At 38.8% G+C, this 24,865-nt stretch overlaps 1 protein-coding gene across 1 annotated transcript in view; it reads right to left on the reverse strand.

Moving 5' to 3' along the window:
- The window catches only part of ZNF277 (zinc finger protein 277), a 134,306-nt gene that overhangs the window by 12,717 nt on the left and 96,724 nt on the right, over nucleotides 1-24,865 (reverse strand). The window contains 3 exon segments of the mRNA NM_001083395.2: nucleotides 3,217-3,349; nucleotides 6,101-6,211; nucleotides 12,474-12,565. Coding sequence (NP_001076864.1) covers nucleotides 3,217-3,349; nucleotides 6,101-6,211; nucleotides 12,474-12,565 — 336 coding nt within the window.

Consider the following 24,865-nt stretch of genomic DNA (forward strand, 5'->3'; position numbering starts at 1 on the left):
TTGACCATGCGTCATCTTCTACTTTGGTATAAAAGATAATAGGCAAAGGGTGTGTATGTGTGTAGATCATTAAGAATTTATCACCATTAACTGACCAAATCCCCAAACCAACCCAAAGTATAAGAGGTGGATACTGGTACTATTTCAATTGTAAAAACTGAGGAAAAATGGAAGGAAACTGATGCAGAAAGCTTTAGCTATGTGACCCTGGGAAAATCATGCAACTTCTCTATGCTCTAGTTACCTAATCTATAAAAGAGGATAATGACAAAACCTGTGTCACAGGGGTGTGGTTAAGAGTAAATGACTTAATACAAATATCTAAGACAGTACCTGGCACATCCATGCATGAGTGCTAAGTTGCTTCAGTCACATCCTACTCTTTGTGACCCTATGGGACTCAGCCCCCCAAGGTCCTCTGTCAGTAGAATTCTCCAAGCAAGAATACTGGAGTGGGTTGCCAAGCCCTCCTCTAGGGGATTTTCCTGACCCCAGGACTGAACCTGGATCTCTTATATCTCTTGCATTTGCAAGAGAGTTCTTTACCTGTTTACTAGCACCCCTGGGAAGCCTGTACCTGGCACATAGTAGGTACTAAAAAGCTGCTAATTAAAACCAAACCAGGGAGAATGGATATGTGTACATGACGTACGGCTGAGTCTCTTTGCTGTCCACCTGAAACTATGACAACATTGTTAACCAGTTATTCCCTAATACAAAATAAAAAGTTGAACCCCCCCCACCACCAAAAGCCTTAAAAAAAAATCTATCAATATTACCCTGAAGTGATTTAATTTTCATTTTTTATGTTATTAAAGCCTTTACATTCTCTTGAAGTACTTCTTTCAAGCCACGATTCATCCCACATGAAATCTGGGCTCTCCGTGGGCAGTACAATCCGGCACACTCATCTAGAGCCAGCTGGTCCTCACGGATAATTCCAGTTTTCACAGTTGCACTATTTGATGCCCGTATTGAACTTTTCTAAAAGTGCCAGCAGAATCCGAGTGAGCAGTTTCTCTGAAGTCTCCTCTAAAAGATAAACACCTCCAGCTATATACAATGTTCTGCTAATCCTAAGCTCTTGACTATTAGCTTAAAAGAGCCCCAGAAGAAAGTACATTAAATTGCTTCCACGGCTTCCTGCAGTAGCTGAATATTTCTTAGAGCTAACACTGAAGCCCATTCCGTATTGGATTGGGCTGGGCCCTGAAGTAGCGTTTGCTCTAGGAATTAATGACTGAGTGATTTCACGAGAAGACTGAAAGACTCAAAGGGTGCCTTTACCTTTAGTTAGTTGTAAAACATTTGTAGCAAACCACGGCAACCTTTCAGAGACAATCTTTAAACACATGCTAAACTTATTTCTCAAGGGGAATTTTAATATGCTAAGGATTAGTTAGAACAGGCAAAAATTTTATCCTAAAGCAGAGACTTCCAACATAATTCAGAATATGCTTTCTGTCCAATAGATAAAATGGCTCATTATTATCAATTACACCTTTTGTGGCCAATGGACTTGGATTAAAATTCTTTCAAATTAAGAGCAAAAAACACTTTCTTTTGCTTTAGAAAGCTGTCAGAACTGGAACTCCTCATCTTTCTTTCAATTCCAAGGCAGAATTACTTAACTCCTTCTCTTGTCATGAGTAGTTTTGTTAGAGAACCACTGACTGAAACTGCCAATCCTAGACAGGCACTGTAACAACCACTTTGCATGAGTTATCATACAACAAGAGGTCCTGGGAAGTAATGCGGAACTAACAAGTTACCACCAACTGGGAGAATTCAGGAAAGGTCAAAAGGAGAGAGGAGACGCCAGTCCATATGTCCTACTAACTTCCCAGAATCCTTCCTGCTGAAATCCATTTGAGCTGAGAGATATGCGCGCCACCAGGAATAACCATGAGTCAAAATGATTGGCCACAGACAACCAGGAAACTAAACCACTTACCATAAAACCTGAAACTGTGAGCCATGTGGCACAGCAGTTCTCCTGGGTTCTCTTTGCTGCTCTCCCCCTGGTGCCCCTTCTTAATAAAGTCTCTTGCTTTGCCAGCACGAGAATCTCCTTGGACAGTTCATTTCCAAGTGTTAGACAAGAGCCCACTCTTGGGCCCCTGGAAAGGGTCTCTCTTCCCACAAGAGTTTCCTTCCTTTGCTATGTATACGTAAAATAAAGATCAGCAGACTGGGGCAGGACCGGTAGCACTCTCCAGTCAGTGTGTCAATCAAAAATCTCTTTTTAAATTTCCAAATGCACCTAAAGAGAAGGAAATTCGCCTCCAACTGAATACCTCTCCTTACACAAAAAGGACTGTAATCTCCAGAGGCCAGTAAATGGTACAGAGGTTTCTGGGCAAGGAGAGTTTACAAAGTATTTAAAATCCTTGACATGATAACCCCATCAATCCATCCTACTAGTTTTATATATATATATATATATATATATATATATATATATATTCTTTTTTTTTGTGGGAAAGAAAGGCGAAGATATTTTAATGGGAGAAAAGGGCATGAATGAAGAGACTATAAACGATTATCTAGCACAGCACCCAGCACACCCAGACAACAATGTTTTTAGAAAAGAATATAGAAGTCCCTGCATTAATATATACAGAAGTATATAGTATACTGGAGAAGGAAATGCCAACCCACTCCAGTACTCTTGCCTGGTAAATTCCATGGATGGGGGAGCATGGTAGGGTATAGTCCATGGGGTCGCAAAGAGCTGGACACGACTGAGCGACTTCACTTTCTTTCTTTCTATAGTTCCTTTTGGAGAAGGAAATGGCAACCCACTCCAGTGTTCTTGTCTGGAGAATCCCATGGACGGAGGGGCCTGGTGGGCTACAGTCTATGGGGTTGCAAAGAGTCGGACACGACTAAGCAACTAACATACGTACATACATATAGTATACAGAATACAACAGTATATAGAATATAGAAGTCCCTGTGCTCAAGGTAACAGACAGTAAATGGGGGGCAATGTGTGGCTATCCAGATGTTTTACATTTATTTATTTGAGCAAGATCCCTATGACTTCTAGAGACACAACCTTTTTACTATATAAACACCTGGCAAATCAGAGACAAATCAAATCACATTACCTTTTGTAAACTAACCATTGCTTGAAAGTATCCCTCAACCACATTTTGATGTTTGTAGACATGCAATCAAATTTTAAATTATGAACAGAAAAGAAAGCCTTACCAAATAATTGATGACATAAAATCGGTCATATTCTCTGTTCTTAGGATTGATCCGACGATGCTGTTTTTTCCTCATATGATCTTTAAGTGTATTTTTGTCCCTGAAGGTCTTCTCACAATACAAGCACTGCAAGCTACAAGAAAGACAAAAACACCAAGATTAAATAAGACCCTTGAATAGCTGTTGCAGTAGACCTTTATTATTATTATTGGGTCTTAAAATTTACTCATTTTTTAGGTCTCATAGAGTTTTCAAATGGGATGTAATATCCTTTTTGGAATCCCTCTCACTTTATTCATTTGGCTTTAGAGGATGTATGTTGTGGTTTATTTTGTAGTTGGCTATACTGGCCAACTTGGCTATTTAGTTAAAACTATGATAAAGATATCAATTACCCAAATTGATTTTGGTGCTTTACTAATTGAATTATCTATTCTAAAAATGAAAATATGTTCTTCAAATAATTATAATGATAACTAGCACTGGTTGCTTCCACTGAGTGTAATGATTAGTCTGTGGTTTGGCATATCCTATGACCTGGTTTGCAGGGTCTAACTCCTAACTCCAGCTGTGGGACTTGGTCAAGTTACTTATTATCTCTGTTACCACTCATATTCTGATCTCTAACCTGAAGATAACACCTACATTTTAGAGAATACTTATGACAATGTATACATATAAATTCATAACCATGAGAATAATTTACACAAAATATGAACAATATATGAACACATTTAAACCATGCCTTAATTATATATATATGAATAAAATGCCTAGCATATTCATGGCACATAGTAAGCACTACTTTTACTATCTTATCATTCACATGTTCCTTCTGCTAGAGTATTTCCCCTAACTGGGAATCATTACCTAATGAGGCAGTAATGACCAATTTCAAACAGATTACTAGCAAAATGTCTTTTCTCATACTAAGCTGGACAGTTGATATTGCCTGGAACTTCTACCCAACAGTCATAAGAGTTCTACTTTCTAGTCACAAAGAATTCATGAAAACACTAAAATTATAACCGAGCAGGACACTATGGGGCATTCCCAGGACACAACCATTCCACCATGTCCTCTGCCTGCCTCTTGCCTGCAGAAAAGTTGCAGTCTTCCAGGCCTTCCCTGAGTCACAAAAGTCCATCTCAAGAATTAATGACTGACAAGATAGGAACATGTAGTGACAAAAACAGCAGTTGGGTCAGGAGAACTTGCATAAATTTGAATAGTAAATCAGCCATATGGCAGTCATGCAATTTTTAGTTCCTTCTTGAAGTTCCTGATGACCATGGGCATGTGGGCTCCAGATCTACTGGAACCTGAGGATTGATAATGTTAACCTTTGTGATACCGCCCTGTTAACTCAACATCAATCAATCTGAGAATTGTACATAAGCTGATCAAACATAGAGAACAGATTTATGGACATGGGGTGGTGGGAGGGAGAAGGAAGGAGAAGGTGAAATGTATGGAGAGAGTCACATGGAAACTTATATTATCATATGTGAAATAGAGAGCCAGGGGGAATTTTCAGTATGACTCAGGGAACTCAAACAGGGGCTCTGTGACTATCTAGAGGGGTGGGCTGGGGAAGGAGATAGGAGGGGGGTTCAAGAGGGAGGGGACATACATATACCTATGACTGATGTTTGGCAGAAACCAACAAAATTCTGTAAAGCAATTATCCTTCAATTAAAAACTAAATAAATAAAAGAATTGCTTCCCTGAAACCCATTAGGGAGTTCTGGTCTTCTGAGCATGAGCCACCTGTTTTCCTTGTGTGGCCCTTGCAATAAACCTTTCTGTGTTAAACTGATGTTTTGGTTTGCTTGGTCTCACTGTGTGTTGGGCACATGAACTTGGGTTTGACAACAAAATGACTGAAATAAGTTTTTGTTGCTATTTTTGAATTCTTTTCCATCTTTACCAAACAACATCTCAATTATTTTTTATGCCACAGAAGTAACTATATTCCTTTATAGTAAACAATTTATGGGAAATAAGTTAAGGATATTGATTACTGCTAGTCTTGCTAGAGAACACACCTGGTATTATTTTATAAATGAAGGATCATTCATTAAAAGAGTGAAGAGACTTGTTTTAATGTACTGTTGATACCAGAATTTGAATTTAGAATTTTATAATGGGTATTTCTTGCTCAATGTTATTGCTCCAAATGTTGTGGGCTGAGACACCACATTCATTAGTACTATATTTAAGTGAATAAAACTAGGGTTTGAGAGTAAAATCTTGAGCCCTTTCTTAGAAAGAAGAGTGAACAGATTTTTGAAAGACATTTTGGTGATGTACAGAATTTTATTCCCTATTTCTACAAGTTAAACAGCCAGAATATAACCTCAAGAAAAGTGGAGTGTTATGATATATAAATGTAAATTAACACTAAAGTTAAAAAAATACAAGCAGGATGCTATATTTCACCTAAAGTTGAATAATATCTAGGGATTTGACTTTACTAAATGTGTAGAATAATTATAGAGAGAAGCATAGAAATTAGGAATCCAAAGTGAAGAATAGTAGTTACTCAGGGAGATACTAATGAGGAAGGGAACAAAGGGAGACTCAAGGGACATAATCACATTCTCTTTCTTATGCTGGTAAGTATATTTTTCATACCCTATATAACATACCTTACAGTGGTATATACATTGTTTGCTACATATGACATTTATATTTAAAGGCGACTAAAAGGCAATATGATCTACACAAAATAAAGACTGTCATACAAAATGTGAACTCCTCCAACATGAGAAATGAGAAAATTCTATTTCTTTAATTACTTGTGACTATTAATTTTTAAAAATTCACAGTGGAGTCCAAGATTAAGATAGCTTTAGGTTGTGTTTCATAAAAATGTACTTACTTGTCAAGCTTTTTCTGTAATGTACACAGAAATTCATTGCAGTTTACAATGTTGTCTGGCAATCCAATGTTGAAAGCATGTTCTCTGGCCATGTGGTTCAAAAGAATAGATCTAGGAAGAAATTTGAGCAATCTGCATTATTTATAACTCATCTAGGAACAAATCAGGTCAGGAGTATCATTTATATAATGATAACAATATATATATATATATATATATATATATATATACACATATATATATATATATAATGATAACCTTTGCTTAAGGTTAAACGTGCGACGCACATTTGGGCTACGAAAGAGTTAATGCCTTATGAAGTTTGGTCGCTAAGTCACGTCTGACTCTTTGCTATTCCCATGGACTGTAGCCCACCAGGATCCTCTGTCCATGGGATTTTCCAGACAAGACTACCAGAGTGGGTTGCCATTTCCTTCTCCAGGGAATCTTCCCAACTCAGGGATGGAACCTGTGTCTCCTGCATTGGGAGGTGTATTTTTTACCACTGAGCCACCAGGGAAGTCTGTGTTATAGTATGCATGTAAGCATATCAGTTCTTTAAAGGGAGTCCAAATGTGTTCCACAATCTGCCACTGAGCAGGATTACACTCTACTGGTGAATTGAGTATCTGTCCTTTAAACTATTAAATAAATGTGCTTTGCCTACTCTTCCAATAAATGAGGAAGAGATAACTGCTCAAGAGAAATATATAAACAAATATAACCTAGGATCACAGACATTTAGTTAGCTTATCATTGGATGCAAAACTGGAATCCACAGTTCACATATCTAATTTCATGTAAGGGTTATGATAACTTGCATACACAATGACCATCTTTTTGGTCAGTTCATGTATAGAAGGAAAATTTTAATTTATGTAATATAATGTAACTTTTACACAGAAAAAATCTTATGTGTAAAACATATACTTTGGGCGTTTGCCACAAATTTAGTTCATAAAACAAAGGTGACAGTTTTGGGGGACTTATTAGTACACATACCAATGACAGACTATGTTCAGTGACATTACACAGTTTATTTTTTCTAACTTGTTTAGACCCATGCTGCTGCTGCTGCTAAGGCGCTTCAGTCGAGTCCGACTCTGTGCGACCCCATGGACGGCAGCCCACCAGGCTCCCCTGTCCCCAGGATTCTCCAGGCAAGAACACTGGAGTGGGTTGCCATTTGCTTCTCCAATGCGTGAAAGTGAAAAGTGAAAGTGAAGTTGCTCAGTTGTGTCCGACTCTCCGTGACCTCATGGACTGCAGCCTACTAGGCTCCTCCATCCATGGGATTTTCCAGGCAAGAGTACTGGAGCTGGCCCCAAATTGCTTTTTTTTTTTTTTTCTCTTCAGAAAGTGAAATATAGCATCCACCTTCATGAAAATATTTGACTTTTTTCTTTAGTATATAATAGACACATTTATGAATCTCATAGTTCATATGTCCATTTGTCCAACCACTTAAGTATTATAGACAAATTTGAATAAAACTAGCATGTGCTGGACTACTCCACAGTACCTTTTGGGCCTGTAAGGGGATCCCCCAGGGACAGCCCAGACAGAGCTGGACTTTTCCAGGGGTTCCAGGCATGAGGCCCAGGCTGTGGAAGGGTCCAGGCAGAAGCAGAGTTGGGGTCCTCTTGCAGGGATTGGGATGGGTGAGTGGCAGGCTGTGAGGCAGATGGTTGGAGAGCTTCCCCTAACCTCAAGCCTGTGCTGGGGCAGAGTTCAGTGCCTCTAGATCCAGACCCTATATTGTACCTGGAAGGATTCAGCAATCATTAACAGCTGGTTCAAGGCCTATGAATGGATTAGGAGGATTAAGGATTACTTCACCCTAGTCCATGTGGCATTAGGATCTTTCACTTTTAAGAGTTGTACTGAATGTACTTATGGGAGATTACTGCTCTCAATTTCTCTGGGACCTAAAGGCTTGATATCTAGGGTCCATAAGTTAGGAGATGGGAGCTAAGCCAATGCATTCTTCCTTTCTCAAATATTTCTCCCTTGTTTCACTGTAGGAATAAAGGTTTCCCTACATAGTTAAACAATGCAGTTTGCCTGAAGCAGTATCAATTGGGATAAATGAAAGGTTGGTCACAAAACTTAAATGGAAAATCTGGGGAATGAGATGATTATAGGGGATTGACTTCTAAGGATCTAGAAACACACATGTGCAGGACTGTGTGCATCCCAAAGAAATCCCTGAGAAGACCCTAATCTCTCACCGGTGGCTGACTCTGAGACTCTATACAAGCAGGAAGTGAAAGTTAAGGCAGAGCTGTAAACTGATGGAGCACTGAAGATAGGTCCCAAGCCAAACACAGAACTCCTTGGCAAAGGAAAGAAGATATGTTTTCTCAAGGCTCGCTGACATATCATTATTGAACACTGAGCTGAGTAGATATGTTCAGCAGCCATACTTGACAAACAATACATGCTTTAGAGAATTAGTTCAGGAAACTCACTAAATACACAAATAGCAACAACAAAAACTCTGTTTGCGTAGGGGACAAATTTAATTTCTGTAGTTATCACATTATTTAAAATGTTGAGTTTTCAACAAACAAATTACAAGACATGCAAAGAAAAGAAACTATGGCCTACCATATGAAAAGAAAGTAGTCAGTAGAAACTGTCACTATTTCTGAGTAAGCCCAAATGTTGGACATAACAGACAAAGATCATAAGATAAATTAGATTATAAAAATATGTGCAAAGAACTAAAGAAAACCATGACTAAATAATCAAAAAAAGGTATAAGAAGGATACCCTTACGAAAATGGGAATACTAATAAAAAGATAGAAATTCAACAAAACATACAAATTCTGGAGATGAAATGTATAGTAACTGAAATGAAAAATTCACTAGAAGGGCCCAAAAGAAAATTTGAATTGGAGAACAAAGAATCAATGAACTTGAAGATCAATTGAGATTTTTCAGTCTGCAGAACAGAAGAAGAAACAACGCCGAAAATTAAATTGAGCCTCAGAGATTATTACATCTACCAATCTATGTATAATAGGATTCCCCAAAAGCAAAAAGGATAGGGGCAGAAATAATATTTGAAGAAATAACAGCTAAAAACTCCCCAAATTTGATGGAAAACATTAACTGAAACATTGAAGAAGCCCGATAAACTTCATGTAGAATAAATTAGAGAGACCCATACCAAGAGAAAAAATGAAGATGAAATCAAGACATTGCCAGATAATAAAACCTGAGCAAATTCATTGTTAAAGGACTTGCCCAATATGAAACTAAAACAAATCCTTTGGGATAAAATAAAATAATGCTAGATAGTAATTCAAATATACATTAAAAAAATATGCACCGGTAAAGGTAGTCACATAGTCAAATATAAAAGGCAGTGTAAATGAATTTCTGTTTATAAATCTTTTCTTCCCATATCTGATGTAAAAATAACTGCATGAAACAAAAATTTTAAAGACATGTTAATGAGCTTATTATGTATAAAGATGTAATTTATGTGACAATAATAGCACAAAGGAGTGGGGGAGGAGCAAGCCATTTTGGAGCAAATTTTTCTGTGTTTTGTTGAAATTACACTGGTATTAATCTGAGTTCAACTGTTTTAAGTTAAAATGTCAGTTGTAATCTCCAGTGAATTATAGTGGATCGTGAGTAGACCACTAGAAAATAACTCAAAAAATGAGGTAAAAGTAACAAGGGAATTGAAATGGTGCCCTAGAAAATGTCTACTCACCAAAAAAGAAGGCAGTAATGGAGGAAAGAAATTTTTAAAAACTTTATTAATAAACAGAAAAATGGTATAAGTAAATCTCATCTCATCAGTAATGACACTACAATAAACATTAACACAGGATAGCAAGAATGTCCTCATTTTTCTATCCTTGACCATTATCCACGCCATATGTTTTTCTATTGTTTTTATGCCCAGGCTGGAAGAACACAAATATAATCCCCAAACATTGCTAATATCATGCATAGCTGGAATCAGGTTATATTGTTGATCTTTCATTATAAACAGACTTTTCATAAACAAGAGCAGCAGAAGGATAGGGGACATTTTATAAAAATAAGACATTGCTTTTCTTTATCATTGGTTAAAGCTGTGGCAAGTGGTGCAGTGATAAAGAATCTGCCTACCAATGGAGAAGACGCAGGAGACGCAGGTTTGATCCCTGGGTTGGGAAGATCCCCTGGAGTAGGAAATGGCAGCCCACGCCAGTATTTTTGCCTGGTAAATTCCATGGACAGAGGAGCCTGGCAGGCTACAGTCCATGGGTTTGCAAAGAGTCGGAGAAGAGTGAGCACCCACGCATGCACATGCACTCGGTTGTATGGTGCAAGATAAAGCAAACTTCTGTCTCTGCAACAGGCTGACTGCCTTTCTCTATCAAACTTTCACTCATTATATCCTGATACCCATGTATCCCTGAGTTTAATATAAGGATATATATTTCAAATCATGTCAGTATCTACATTTATCAAAAAAACTTAAGCTATAGAAAATAAAAATATTTGTAGATTTTTAATACTAGAGATTCCTAATAATAGTCACATGGCTCCTTACTGGGTTAATCATAGTCTTAATGTTAAATCAGAAATAACATGTTAAAAGGAAGTAGCAGCGCTTGGTAAACTTTTTGATAGATAGCTGGTCCTCACTGCCATCCCCATAAATCTCTTTGAAACAGACAGTGTTAAAAGCATAATGACTAGCCTTGGCATAGGTTTTCCTCTATGCTAACTGATCTATATGAGTATCAAATCTTCATAACTGGTGTTTTCAACATTGATGCTTCATCCAAACCCTTTTCTAAATTCAAACAAATAGTTACCCTCTCCTTTTCAATGTTTTTCAGACAACAATGTTGGATACTGTGCTTAGCCATTTTTTTTAAACTAAAGACTGCTTTCCTTCAAGTGGGCAGCAGAATGATTGTCCACTCTATGTTGTCATTAAAACTATTCCCATTTCCTAGAGTTACAACCTCATGACTTGTATTTAATGTACACTTGTAAATATTACTGTTGTATAAAAAGAAATTTGTCTGGTCTTTGTCTTTGGTTCCAGGCACTGAACTTCAAAAACCCTTGGAATTTGTTATGCCAATAAAGTAACTTGTGGTAGGCTTCTAGAATGTTTCAGAACAGGGGTTAATTGCCATAAAGACTAAATAACTAAGTGATCAAAGTTTAGGGACCCAGAGCCACCCTGACCTCCAGAGAGGAGAGAGGGTCTGGAGACTAAGTTCCATAATTAAATTAAGTAAGTATGCTCACATAATGAAGCTTGTAAAAATTCTGGATACCAAAACTCAGTGAAGATTCTTGGTTGACGTGCCAGGAGGTGATAGATTCTGATTCTTTGAGAAGGCACAGAAGTTCTGTGTTTAGGACCTATCCAGATCCAGCTCTATGTGCCTCTTAATCTGACTGTTCCTGATCTGTATCTTTTATGGCTAACACTTTTCTGAGTTTTGTGAGTCATTCTAGTGAATTAATGAACCTAAGCAAATTATTGGTGGAAATCTCTGAATTTGTAGCCAGTTGGTCAAAAGTGCAGCTGTCCAAGGGAATTTCTGAATTTGTGTGGTATCTAAAGAGAGGGCAGTCTTGTAGGGGATGATGCCCTTAAACCCACAGTGAAGTGAAGTGAAGTGAAAGTCGCTCAGTTGTGTCCAACTCTTTGCAACCCCATGGACTATATAGTCCATGGAATTCTCCAGGCGAGAATACTGGAGTGGGTAGCCTTTTCCTTCTCCAGGGGATCTTCCCAACCCAGGGATCAAACCCAGGTCTCATGCATTGCAGGCAGATTCTTTACCAGCTGAGCCACAAGGGAAGCCCAAGAATACTGCAGTGGGTAGCCTATCCCTTCTCCAGTGGAATCTGATGCTAACTCTATGTGATTAGTTTTAGAACTGAATCAGAGTATATCAGTTGGTTTTAGGCCAGTTGGGGCTGGTGACAGAATTACCAATTCCCCATTTATTTTCCCCCTTAGATCTTTATCATTTTTAATGTTTAAAAATAAAACACCAAAAGCTGCTGAAGGTTTAGAGTTTACAAGTTAATACAGAAGGGCACATCTGTTGCACATGGTCTTGGCCTGTCAACGGATTTTAAAAAGCCCTACAACATTAAACAGAAATCTATTTCTGGCTTTTAAAAAAATTTATTCCCCTACTTTGCTTAGAGCAACTACATTCCATCTTTGATGTTTGGTATATTAAAAAAAAAAATTACTGTGGATATATGAAAGGGGACTGAGCCAATGCATGTAACTTAATCTATATAAGATTAAAACACCCACTGTCAGCATTTTGATAAGTTTTCAGATGAAAAACAGTAACATTTAAATACATACACAACAGCTACCTGTTTCCGAGGAACTCCTCATTGCAAAACATACAAATGCCACGAAAGCTGTTATCATTTCGTTCTTGTTGCTGTTGCTCCAGAATTTCTTTCTGTAAAGGAAAAACAGATACATTATGTTATCTGTAATAAATGCATAGCTAGCTAGTGAAAAATGTCATGGTCTGGTTGGGAGGAAACTGGAGAGAGGCACAAAGGAAGTAAATGAACACTGATGATATTTCAAATTTCTGCATTCCTGTTCTTGTACCTAAATTCCAAGTTCATACAGTTAAATGCCGGACAACACAGTATTTGGATAGCTATGCAGGAAACAAAGTCAACAGGGTCTTACCATCCTTTCCCGACTTTGTCCTTTCTCCTATCTTTATCAGTAATTTCCCAATCTCATTCTCTTCCAAAAGTAAAAATGTGCTCCTTTCTGAAATTCTCAGTTCAGTTTGTAATCAAGTTCTGATCAATGTTTTTTACTTGATCTGTCTTTCATATTACTTCTCTCCACCAATCCCATTGCCATCACCCTGAATCCAGTCTTTAGTCAGTCATTATGAGGTTACTATGAGTAAGTCTCCTAGAAGGTCTGCCTGATTTTAATCCTTTTTTCTACCATATTCACCCTCTCTTTGGCAGGTAGAAAAAACTCTTAGAATTATTTTCATGTATAATTATCTTGTTACTCTCCAATTCATATAATTTAAAATATGCACCAGTAACATCCTATTCTAGTCAAGGTGGTTCTAAACATTGCTTTTCCTTGAGGTGATTTTATTTCTCTTTGCTTTTTCATTCTTATAAATATTAACTGTTCTTTAAGATCCAAGCTGATTCCTATTTCTGCCATGTAGTCAGCTCTGAATTACAGTACAATAGTTAAAGAGTTCAGACTCTGAAACATTGAATAGAACTAGATTTGAAGCCTGATGTGCTGTACCCCATGGGGTTGTTGCAAGGAGTTGGATACCACTTAGCGACTGAACAACAATTACAACTCACTTATACTTGATATTTTATTTAACCTCTATAATACTTAGTTTTCTCAATTTAAGATGAAAATACTACCTCACAGCATTGTTTACAGGATAAGATCAGAAATTTGTGTAAAGAATTCAGATTGCACACATGTATGGTCAGGCCACTCAAGATGGCTGTTCTCCTGCTCTCTGTACATCCCCTGCCTAACCAGTCCCTGCTTCACCTCTATCTTACGTACAAGACTGACCATAAAGAAGGCTGAGTGCCAAAGAATTGATGCTTTTGAACTGCGGTGTTGGAGAAGACTCTTGAGAGTCTCTTGGACTAAAAGGAGATCAAACAAGTCAAATCCTAAAGGAAATCAACACTGAATATTCATTGGAAGGACTGATGCTGAAGCTCCAACACTTTGGCCACCTGATGTGAAGAGCCCATTCATTGGAAAAGACCCTGATGTTGGGAAAGATTGAAGGCAGGAGAAGTGGGTGACAGAGGATGAGATGGTTGGATGGTATCACCGACTCAATGCACATGAGTTTGAGCAAGCTCTGGGAGGTGGTGAAGGACAGGGAAGCCTAGCGTGCTGCAGTCCATGGGGGTCGCAAAGTATGGGATATGACTGACTGAATAATAACAACACATGACACATTCCTACACACAAGCCTCAGGCCCCAGCTAGTGATTGTTCTTATCAAAGGGGCAGTGAGGGGCGTGCCCCTTTACTGGTCTCCTGGTAACTAAGGAGCTCATCTGACCTCACTTCCCCTATGATTGGTAAATTGCTTTACCATCATCTCTTTTGCTTGCTTTATTTTCTGAATGGATATGAAAACTCTGAAATTAAAAGAGAGTGTTTTATGCTGTTCTTATTTTACATCTGCATACTACTCTCCAGCTACTCTTATAACATGAAGCTCAAAATAGGAACTTCATAAAGTCCATTACTGATTCTATAAATATTTGTAGGACAGCCTAAAAAGGAGCTAGTATCTAGAAGCTTAATAAATTCCACTGGTACTTCTGGAAATCTATCATCAAACATTTAGAAATATTAATCCACTGAAGAAAAAAAAAACCAATTCAATCAACTTCTGCTTTCAGTCATGATGAAAATAATGGATACTGGACTTCCCCTTCCCCTGTAAACTATTATAAAACAAGTTGCTTCATATATTGTATCTGTTTTCAGAAAATGGATAATAGCACTGTGATGGATGAGTAAAAATAAATAATACATTGCCAGTTTTCTGTTGGGTAGTATTTTCCAAATCACAACACAGGGAAGTTAAACCCAAATGAAGGGTATGTATCTACCTCAGTTGGTGGAGAAGAAAAAAGAAAAGAAGAAAAAAAAGACTGGCATTTAGCATACTTTAAAAGCAAGAGAAATTTGTGGGACAAGGTACTAGAGAGAAGAAGCTTTAGAGGAGGAGCTCAAGAAACCTAGACTGGGATTCTTTGTATCTTTGCCCAAATACTGAGCTCTGTACATATAGGGGTAATCCCTGGTGGCTCAGTGGTAAAGGATCTGCTGCAATGCAGGAGACATGGGTTTGATCCTGGGGTTGGGAAGAGCCCCTGGAGAAGGAAACAGTAACCCACTCCAGTATCCTGCCTGGGAAATTCATGAGCAGAGAAACCTGGTGGGCTACAGTCCATGGGATAGAAAGGGTTGGACACAAGTGAGCGACTAAACCACCACCACAACCCATGTATAGGACAGGACTCTGTGAGGCCTGATAGGGGAGTTCCAGGGGCTGTGAAGCTTAATGGGGATTCTAGAAGTCACAGCATTGGACTCGGTATGTTGGAACTCTTGACACACAGAATGGAGAGACCTTGCTCAACACTACAGGCACACAGCAAATATAAAAGAACACTTTTCACTTCATGAAGCTTAGGGCTTTCTGTTGGTGGCAGGTGGATAGATAAAAGCAAAAGAAACAAAGGGAGTAAGGTTGATGTATCAGAAAATTTTAATTATTGCTTTTTAAGTGAATCTTACATAAAAACTGAAAGTGACAGTAAAAGTCAAATTAAAGGAAAAGCGAACCTTGATAAACATGTATAGCTTAACTAAAAGAGAGAAAACACATCTCAGAGCCCTATATTTACAACTATGTTAGCAGCAAAACAAAAAACCAACAGATAATGCTCTTGATAAAGATCACTTTAAATACCATGCAGTAAGGCTGAGCAATACTTTCTTGGCCTGCTCGTGTTTTTGGACTATAAGACCAGTAAACATTTATTAAAATCATCATTCTGGCTCATATTTCTCAGGCTGGTGATAATATAACCTAAAGTTGGCTAAAGAAATGTCTTACTGAAAAAAAAAAAAAGAAAAAAGAAAAGAAATGTCTTACTGAACATTTCCCTGGTTTTGATTAGCACAAACATAACACATTTCTGAGTTTAAACCACAGTGATACTAAGCCATCTACAGTTTACTCTGGCCAAATTTAAGTTTTATCAGTTGACCCTAATTGATACAACCTAAGGGTAGACACCTGAAGCTGTGTAACTTCTTCTTGCTGCTGCTGCTGCTAAGTCGCTTCAGTCGTGTTCGACTCTGTGCGACCCCATAGACGGTAGCCCACCAGGCTCCCCCCGTCCCTGGGATTCTCAAGGCAAGAACACTGGAGTGGGTTGCCATTTCCTTCTCCAATGCATGAAAGTGAAGAGTGAAAGTCAAGTTGCTCAGTCGTGTCCGACTCTTAGCGACCCCATGGACTGCAGCCTACCAGGCTCCTGTGTCCATGGGATTCTCCAGGCAAGACTCCTCTTAGGAGAGCCTAATTTGCATTTTGGTGAATTAGAAGGAGCATGGAATAGACAGGGCAGTAAAGCAAGAAGCCACTTTTTAATGGCAAGTAGCTAAAACTGCTCTGTTCTATTTGCATCCTTGAGCTTCCAACCATCTCTACTAACAGAACATGAGCTCCTTTATGCACAACTTATTACAATAGAGTCTTAAAAACACAAGATAACTAAGTTTATACCCCTGGTGCAACAACAAACACACTACAAATCTGAATACTCTCTTGAAAATCAAAATAAAATTCTCAAAGGAGAGGAGTTTATAAAACATTGATTATCTCTTACTCATAAAAGACTGGAACTTCTTATGCTAATTCTTATTAGCATTTCATATAGGCTATAAAAAGGTGGCAAGAACACAGAAAAACTGTACAAAAAAGATCTTCACGACCCAGATAATTATGATGGTGTGATCACTCATCCAGAGCCAGACATTCTGGAATGTGAAGTCAAGTGAGCCTTAGGAAGCATCACTATGAACAAACCTAGTGGATGTAATGGAATTCCAGTTGAGCTACTTCAAATCCTAAAAGATGATGCTTTGAAAGTGCTGCACTCAAAATGCCAGCAAATTTGGAAAACTCACTAGTGGCCACAAGACTGGAAAACGTCAGTTTTCATTCCAATCCCAAAGAAGGGCAATGCCAAAGAATGCTCAAACTACTGCACAATTGCACTCATCTCACACGCTAGTAAAGCAATGCTCAAAATTCTCCAAGCCAAGCTTCAGCAATACATGAACCGTGAACTTCCAGATGTTCAAGCTGGTTTTAGAAAAGGCAGAGGAACCAGAGATCAAATTGCCAACATCCGCTGGATCACTGAAAAAGCCAGAGAGTTCCAGAAAAACATCTGCTGCTGCTTTATTGACTAAGCCAAAGCCTTTGACTGCGTAGATCACAATAAACTGTGGAAAATTTTGAAAGAGATGGGAATACCAACCCCCCTGACCTGCCTCCTGAGAAATCTCTATGCAGGTCAGAAAGCAATAGTTAGAACTGGACATGGAACAACAGACTGATTCCAAATAGGAAAAGGAGTACGTCAAAGCTGTATATTGTCACTGAGCTTATTTAACTTATATGCAGAGTACATCACGAGAAACGGTGGGCTGGAAGAAACACAAGCTGGAATCAAGATTGCTGGGAGAAATATCAATAACCTCAGAAACGCAGATGAAACCACACTTATGGCAGAAAGTGAAGAAGAACTAAAGAACCTCTTGATGAAAGTGAAAGAAAAGAGTGAAAAAGTTGGCTTAAAGCTCAACATTCAGAAAACAAAGATCATGGCATTCGGTCCCATCACTTCATGGCAAATAGATGGGGAAACAGTGGAAACAGTGTCAGACTTTATTTTTTGGGGCTCCAAAATCACTGCAGATGGTGAATGCAACCATGAAATAAAAGACGCTTACTCCTTGGAAGGAAAGTTATGACCAACCTAGACAGCATATTAAAAAGCAGAGACATTCCTTTGCCAGCAAAGGTCCGTCTAGTCAAGGCTATGGTTTTTCCAGTGGTCATGTATGGATGTGACAGTTGGACTATAAAGAAAGCTGAGCACTGAAGAATTGATGCTTTTGAACTGTGGTGCTGGAGAAGACTCTTGAGAGTCCCTTGGACTCCAAGGAGATCCACCCAGTCCATCCTAAAGGAGATCAGTCCTGGGTTTTCATTGGAAGGACTCATGTTGAAGCTGAAACTCCAATACTTTGGCCACCTGATGCGAAGAGCTGATTCATTTGAAAAGACCCTGATGCTGGGAAATATTGAGGGCAGGAGGAGAAGGGGATGACAGAGAATGAGATGGTTGGATGGCATCACCGACTCAATGGACATGAAGTTTGGGTAAACTGTGGGAGTTGGTGATGGACAGAGGCCTGGCGTGCTGCGGTTCATGGGGTCGCCAAGAGTCAGACACAGCTGAGAGACTGAACTGAACTGAATAGGCTATAAAATGGAGAACTTTCCACAGCAATAATAAGCTGGTAAGATATTTAAGATCAGTCCAGGGTGTTCATTGGAAGGACTTATGCTAAAGCTGAAACTCCAATACTTTGGCCACCTCATGCAAAGAGTTGACTCATTGGAAAAGACCCTGATGCTGGGAGGGTTGGGGGCAGCAGGAGAAGGGGATGACAGAAGATGAGATGGCTGGATGGCATCACCGACTCAATGGACATGAGTTTGAGTGAACTCTGGGAGTTGGTGATGGACAGGGAGGCCTGGCGTGCTGTGATTCATGGGGTCGCAAACAATTGGAGATGACTGAGCGACTGAACTGAAGATATTTATGTAAACAAATATAACAGCGTACTGTATATGTAAGTTATCCTAAAAACTGGAATTTATTATTGGTTATTAATTAAAAAATTCTGAAGTACTTTTTTAAGAATTCACAACTGATAATTTTTAGAAATAGAGTTACATAGAGAATTTTATATTGTTGTGGGAAAAGAAATTGGAGGATGAGTTTTACTTTTTTTCAATTAATTGCTTTCACTTGATACAGCATATATATTTTAATAAGTACATATTTCAAAACTTATTTTCAAATTTTTATTTATTTATTTATTTATTTATTTTTGGCCATGCTGGGTCTTTGCTGCTGCAAGGGCTTTCCTTTAGTTGTGGTGAGTGGGCGCTACTCTTTAGTTGCAGTGCGTGGGCTTCTCATTGTGGTGGCTTCTCTTGTTGAGGAGTATGGACTCTGCGGCATGTGGGCTTCAGTAGTTGCAGCATGTGGGCTCAGTGGTGCTGCTTCGGGGCTCTAGAGCACAGGCTAATAGTTGTGGCACACAGGCTTTGTTGCCCAGCAGCACGTGGGATCTTCCCAGACCAGGGATCGAAACGGTATCTCTTGCACTGGTAGGCGGATTCTCTACCACTGAGCCACCAGGATGTTCAGGTCAGTTCAGTCGCTCAGTCGTGTCTGACTCTTTGCGACCCTATGGACTGCAGCATGTCAGCCTTTCCAGTCCATCACCAACTCCTGGAGCTTGCTCAAACTCACTGTCCATCACGTTGGTGATGCCATCCAACCGTCTCATCCTCTGTTGTTCTCTTCTCTTCCTGCCTTCAATCTTTGCCAGCATCAGGGTCTTTTCCAATGAGTCAGTTCTTTGCATTAGGTGGCCAAAGTATTGGAGTTTCAGCTTCAACATCAGTCCTTCCAATGAATATTCAGAACTGATTTCCTTTAGGATGGACTAGTTTGATCTCCTTGCAGTCCAAGAGACTCTCAAATCTGCTCCAACACCAGTTCAAAAGCATCAATTTTTAGCTTTCTTTATAGTCCAACTCTCACATCCATACATGACTATCAGAAAAATCATAGCTTTGACCAGATGGACCTTTGTTAGCAAAGTAATGTTTCTGCTTTTTAATATGCTGTCTAGGTTGGTCATAGCTTTTCTTCCAAGGAGTAAGCGTCTTTTAATTTCATGGTGGCAGTCAACATCTGCAGTGATTTTGGAGCCACCCCCCCAAAAAAGTCTGACACTGTTTCCACTGTTTCTCCATCTATTTGCCATGAAGCGATGAGACCAGATGCCATGATTTTAGTTTTCTGAATGTTGAGCTTTAAGCCAACTTTTTCACTCTCCTCTTTCACTTTCAAGAGGCTCTTTAGTTCTTTACTTTCTGCCATAAGGCTGGTGTCATCTGCATATCTGAGGTTATTGATATTTCTCCCGGCAATCTTGATTCCAGCTTGTGCTTCCTCCAGCCCAGCATTTCTCATGATGTACTCTGCATATAAATTAAGTAAGCAGGGTGACAATATACAGCCTTGACGTCCTCCTTTTCCTATTTGGAACCAGTCTGTTGTTCCATGTACAGTTCTAATTGTTGCTTCCTGACCTGCATACAGATTTCTCAGGAGGCAGGTTAGGTGGTCTGGTATTTCCATCTCTTTCAGAATTTTCCGTAGTTAATTGTGATCCACACAGTCAAAGGCTTTGGCTTAGTCAATAAAGCAGAAGTAGATGTTTTTCCTGGAACTCTCGTGCTTTTTTGATGATCCAATGGATGTTGGATCTCTGGTTCCAGCAATTTGATCTCCGGTTCCTCTGCCTTTTCTAAAACCGGCTTCAACATCTGGAAGTTCACGGTTCACGTGCTGTTGAAGCCTGGCTTGGAGAATTTTGAGCATTACTTTACTACTGTGTGAGATGAGTGCAATTGTGCAGTAGTTTGAGCATTCTTTGGCACTGCCCTTCTTTGGAACTGGAATGAAAACTGACCTTTTCCAGTCCTGTGGCCACCGGTGAGTTTTCCAAATTTGCTGGCATATTGAGTGCAGTAGTTTCATAGCATCATCTTTTAGGATTGGAATGGCTCAACTGGAATTCCATCACCTCCACTAGTTTTGTTCGTAGTGAGACTTCCTAAGGCCCACTTGACTTCATATTCCAGCATGTCTGGCTCTAGATGTGTGATCATACTGTCATGGTTATTTTGGTCTTGAAGATCTTTTTTGTATAGTTTTTCTGTGTGTTCTTGTCACCTCTTCTTAATATCTTCTGCTTCTGTTAGGTCCATAATATTTCTGTCCTTTATTTTGCCCATCTTTGAATGAAATGTTCCCTTGGTATCTCTAATTTTCTTGAAGAGATCGCTAGTCTTTCCCATTGTATTGTTTTCCTCTATTTCTTTGCATTGATCACTGATCTTTACAGTGATCACCAGGATGTTGGTGACATTAAATAAATAAGTCTTGTTTAGTCTTAAGAGACAAAGCACAGCAGGCCTCTGACCTTGCTTCTAAGCTGCCTGGACACTGCCCTGATGTGAGTGTAAGCCTTGCGGCACCATAGATAAGATATGGCACAAATCTTGGGACTGTTGAGCCCCTGGAGGGGGTTTGGCCAACCAAGCCCTAGGCTTACCACTCAAGTTTTACAGGATAGAGCAAATAGCATTATAATGAAACAAGAGCTGCAATTTGCTCACAGATTGATGATATTATCAGTTTGCATCCTGAGATTACAACCGGGAACCCCAAACTTTCTGAAGTCTCACCCACAGAGTGGATGCACTGCTTGGGACCCTTTCCCAACTGGGACTCCAGGTGTGCTGTAGCACAGGATTTCTGTGCTGCATCCACTTAAGTCTGGATGTTGGTCAACACCCAATTCGGTGATATATATACTCTGTTGTTTCTATTCCCTTTTTTCTTTTAATGTTAGTATATTGAAAGTAAGCTAGATAATTCTCTAATAAATATTGGTATTATTTATTTGTATATAATGAGTGACTTATTTTGTTAAGAAATCCTTTGAACCTACGATGAAAGTGAAAACTCTCAGCAAAACACAGGGAAGCCCTTTAATAAGTATATATCTAAAAAGCATAATTACATGTTTGTCACTAAGATAACTTTTTGAGAAAAACAGGAGATGCAAGTCAAGATATGGAAATGAACTAGAATGATAAATCCAACAATTACAGAATCTAAGTATACTGAAGTAGAATGTAATTGCTTTTGTTTTATTCTTTAAATATATTAAGAAATAAAATAATGGCAACATGCTTTCCCTCTTATCCACTCTAATAAAGCCTACTCTATGAATTGTCTGTCTGTACATTATAAAACAAATAGGAAATTATTATTTCTTAATATAGGAACACCAAATATATACTGATATACTTTTAATCAAATTTTGCTGCTGCTGCTGCTGCTAAGTCGCTTCAATCGTGTCTGACTCTGTGTGACCCCATAGATGGGAGCCCACCAGGCTCCCTCGTCCCTGGGATTCTCCAGGCAAGAACACTGGAGTGGGTTGCCATTTCCTTCTCCAATGCATGAAAGTGAAAAGTGAAAGTGAAGTCGCTCATTCATGTCCGACTCTTATTTTCCAGGCAAGAGTACTGGAGTGGGGTGCCATTGCCTTCTCTGTAATCAAATTTTTACTTATACATAAATCATGTGAAGATGAAAAAGAAATTATTTTAATTCCATAACTATTATGTCTATAATAGCTTTCCTCATCTTGTAATCAATTCAGCAAATTAAGGAGACAGTTATTTATTTGTTGAAATTGGCTCTGCTGACACCAAATAGTAAACCTGGAAGCTACTCAAGTCAGGTAACTCGGTCACTGTCTCTTTTATTTATTTTTTTAATTGTGAAAAATTTCATAAGCAGGAAAGTTGAAAGACTAGTACAATGCACATCTGTATACCAAATCAGTTCAGTTCAGTTGCTCAGTTGTGTCCGAGTCTTTGCAACCCCATGAACTGCAGCATGTCAGGCCCCTCTGTCCATCACCAGTATCTATACTCAATAACTGTTCACATTTTGCCACAGCTTCTCTCTCTCTCCTCCCCTCCCACACACCATATACACATATATATTTAGCACTAAACACCTCTTGCTTTGCTGAACCATTTGAAAGCAAGAAAGCTGCAGACTTCACAACACTTCACTCCTAAATGCTTCAGCATTCTTCTAGTGAAAATAAGGGCATTCTCCTATATACAAGCACAGTGCCACTATCATTGTATCTAAGAAAATCAGTAATTCCAAAGTGCCTAACACCTGGGTAATACTTAGATTTCTTCAATTGCCTCAAGTATGTCTCTTACTGTTCATCTCTTCCCCAGCTCCCACCAAGACCTTCCTAGGTTCACACATTTCACTTGTTTGTTAGGTGCTCTGCCTCCAAATCCCCCTCTCCCCACCCAGTTCCCCCACCCTATGAATCATAAACCACAAAATAACTAAACAGCCTGGTACTTCGACTCTGCTGTCTGGAAAAGGGAAGTTTTTCCCAACTCAATAATGGTCTTCTAAAGTATATGGACAATACTGTTGAATGGAAGGGCTCTGCTTCCAATGAGCTCTACTTACACAGACCTCTTGAATGGTTAGCAAAAATCTAGGTGAAAGACAGCCACGTCACCACTATGCCCCTCCACCCTTATTTCAATTGCTGCTAACTTGGTGTGATGAGATAAAACAATACAGAGCTTTAAGGATTCTATATTTCTTTCTTCTGTAGCATACATGTTGAGCACTGCTGATGAAGTATTAGTGAGGAAGAAACTGAGTGGAAGATACTTGTGACAAATAAGAACAACTTTTTTTCTTATTTTTCCCTTTTCTCCTGCCCTTCCTTCCTTTTTTCCTTTCTTCCTTTGGTAAGATTGGTATTGGTTAGGATTAATGATAGCTATGTTTGAAGTCATTTACAAACAAAAATATAATTTTTGGAGACAATCCATAGAAAGCATCACAAAGATGCTTTCTATGACATCTTTGATGGCACATCCAAGCCACCATTTTTGTGCTTTTATTTTTTCTAAAAAAGTCCCATACTAGGTAGATATACTAGATTTTATTCATGGATTTATAGAATAGAGGGATGAAGAGAATGTCACAGATGTTATCTGTTTGAACTGCTCAAAGTGGCTGATGAAATCAGATAAAATTTTCATTACATAATAGGCTTGGATAAAAATCATAGTTGTAAGAATACAACATCAACTGATGTATTAAGCAAAGAGTCATAATAACAAGCTGTATGATTGTGTAATTGGTTTTAAATGTCAAGAATGGTAGCAAAGGGGTCAGCACATAGTGTTGCATCTTTATTCATAACCTGAATAAGAGGAAACATTAATGAAACGGCAGACATAGCAGATGGCATGCAACACAGTCATAGGGGACTGACATGTAGGTAGAAAATGAAATTTGTGAGTTAGTTTGGAAATTATAAAAATCAGCCAATTTGGGAAAAAGCAATTTAGAAAATGTCCATTTAGGTTAAGTATTTGTATAAAGGAAAGAAAAAACTGATGCTTAAATGACAGATCCAATGGAAACAGCTTGTATTAACATAAGGAAGTAAAACTAAGGTTAATGTTATTCATACGATATCAAAAACATTTCATAGATACTGATATATTAGATTCGTAATAGTTTCCTGGCTGAATGGCTACACAAGTGACTATGAGAGAAAAGAGCACACTTCTAAAGTTCCCTCCCAACCAGCTCAGAGGCAGCAGCATGTCAGAACCTGCTAGCAATTCTCAGTCCAGGGGCCTAGCTGCGCTCCTCCCATACAGAACACCACAAATCTCCCTACCAAAGTTAGAACAGCGGTCCAAAGGCTCCACAGAAAGGCAGCAGAACTCCTTATTCCTCCTGCTTTCCATTTCTAGAACCATGGATTACCTCTGAGGGTATCTGGGATTATTTAATTTACACCTCCATCTTGTTTTCTTAAGTATTTCAAGTGGTTATAAAGCAACATAGCAGAAAATTAGTAAAGGAAGAAAGAAAAAATTAGGGTGGGATGGACACAAATCGAAGATAAAAAATAAAAAGAAGAAATATAAATGTATATCCACACATTCAAACCTCTAGGGGCTTCAAATTTGGCTATTGGCTTTCTTAGAAAAGGGCAACAGTTGGACAGGAGTTCATGTAACAAAGAATTTTGCTGGCTTTGTCCCCTGTTCCTAGGAGACAACCTATAAAGCCCTGGAATTCCTTGAATGTTTGGAGTGTCTTTGTTACTCCTGGTGGGCCTTTTGACGTCACCTGATAGTTCACGCTAATGAGATAGCTCCAGGATGGGGACTGCCATGTTC

The sequence above is a fragment of the Bos taurus genome, chromosome 4, assembly GCF_002263795.3.
Source record: "Bos taurus isolate L1 Dominette 01449 registration number 42190680 breed Hereford chromosome 4, ARS-UCD2.0, whole genome shotgun sequence".
Lineage (NCBI taxonomy): Eukaryota > Metazoa > Chordata > Mammalia > Artiodactyla > Bovidae > Bos > Bos taurus.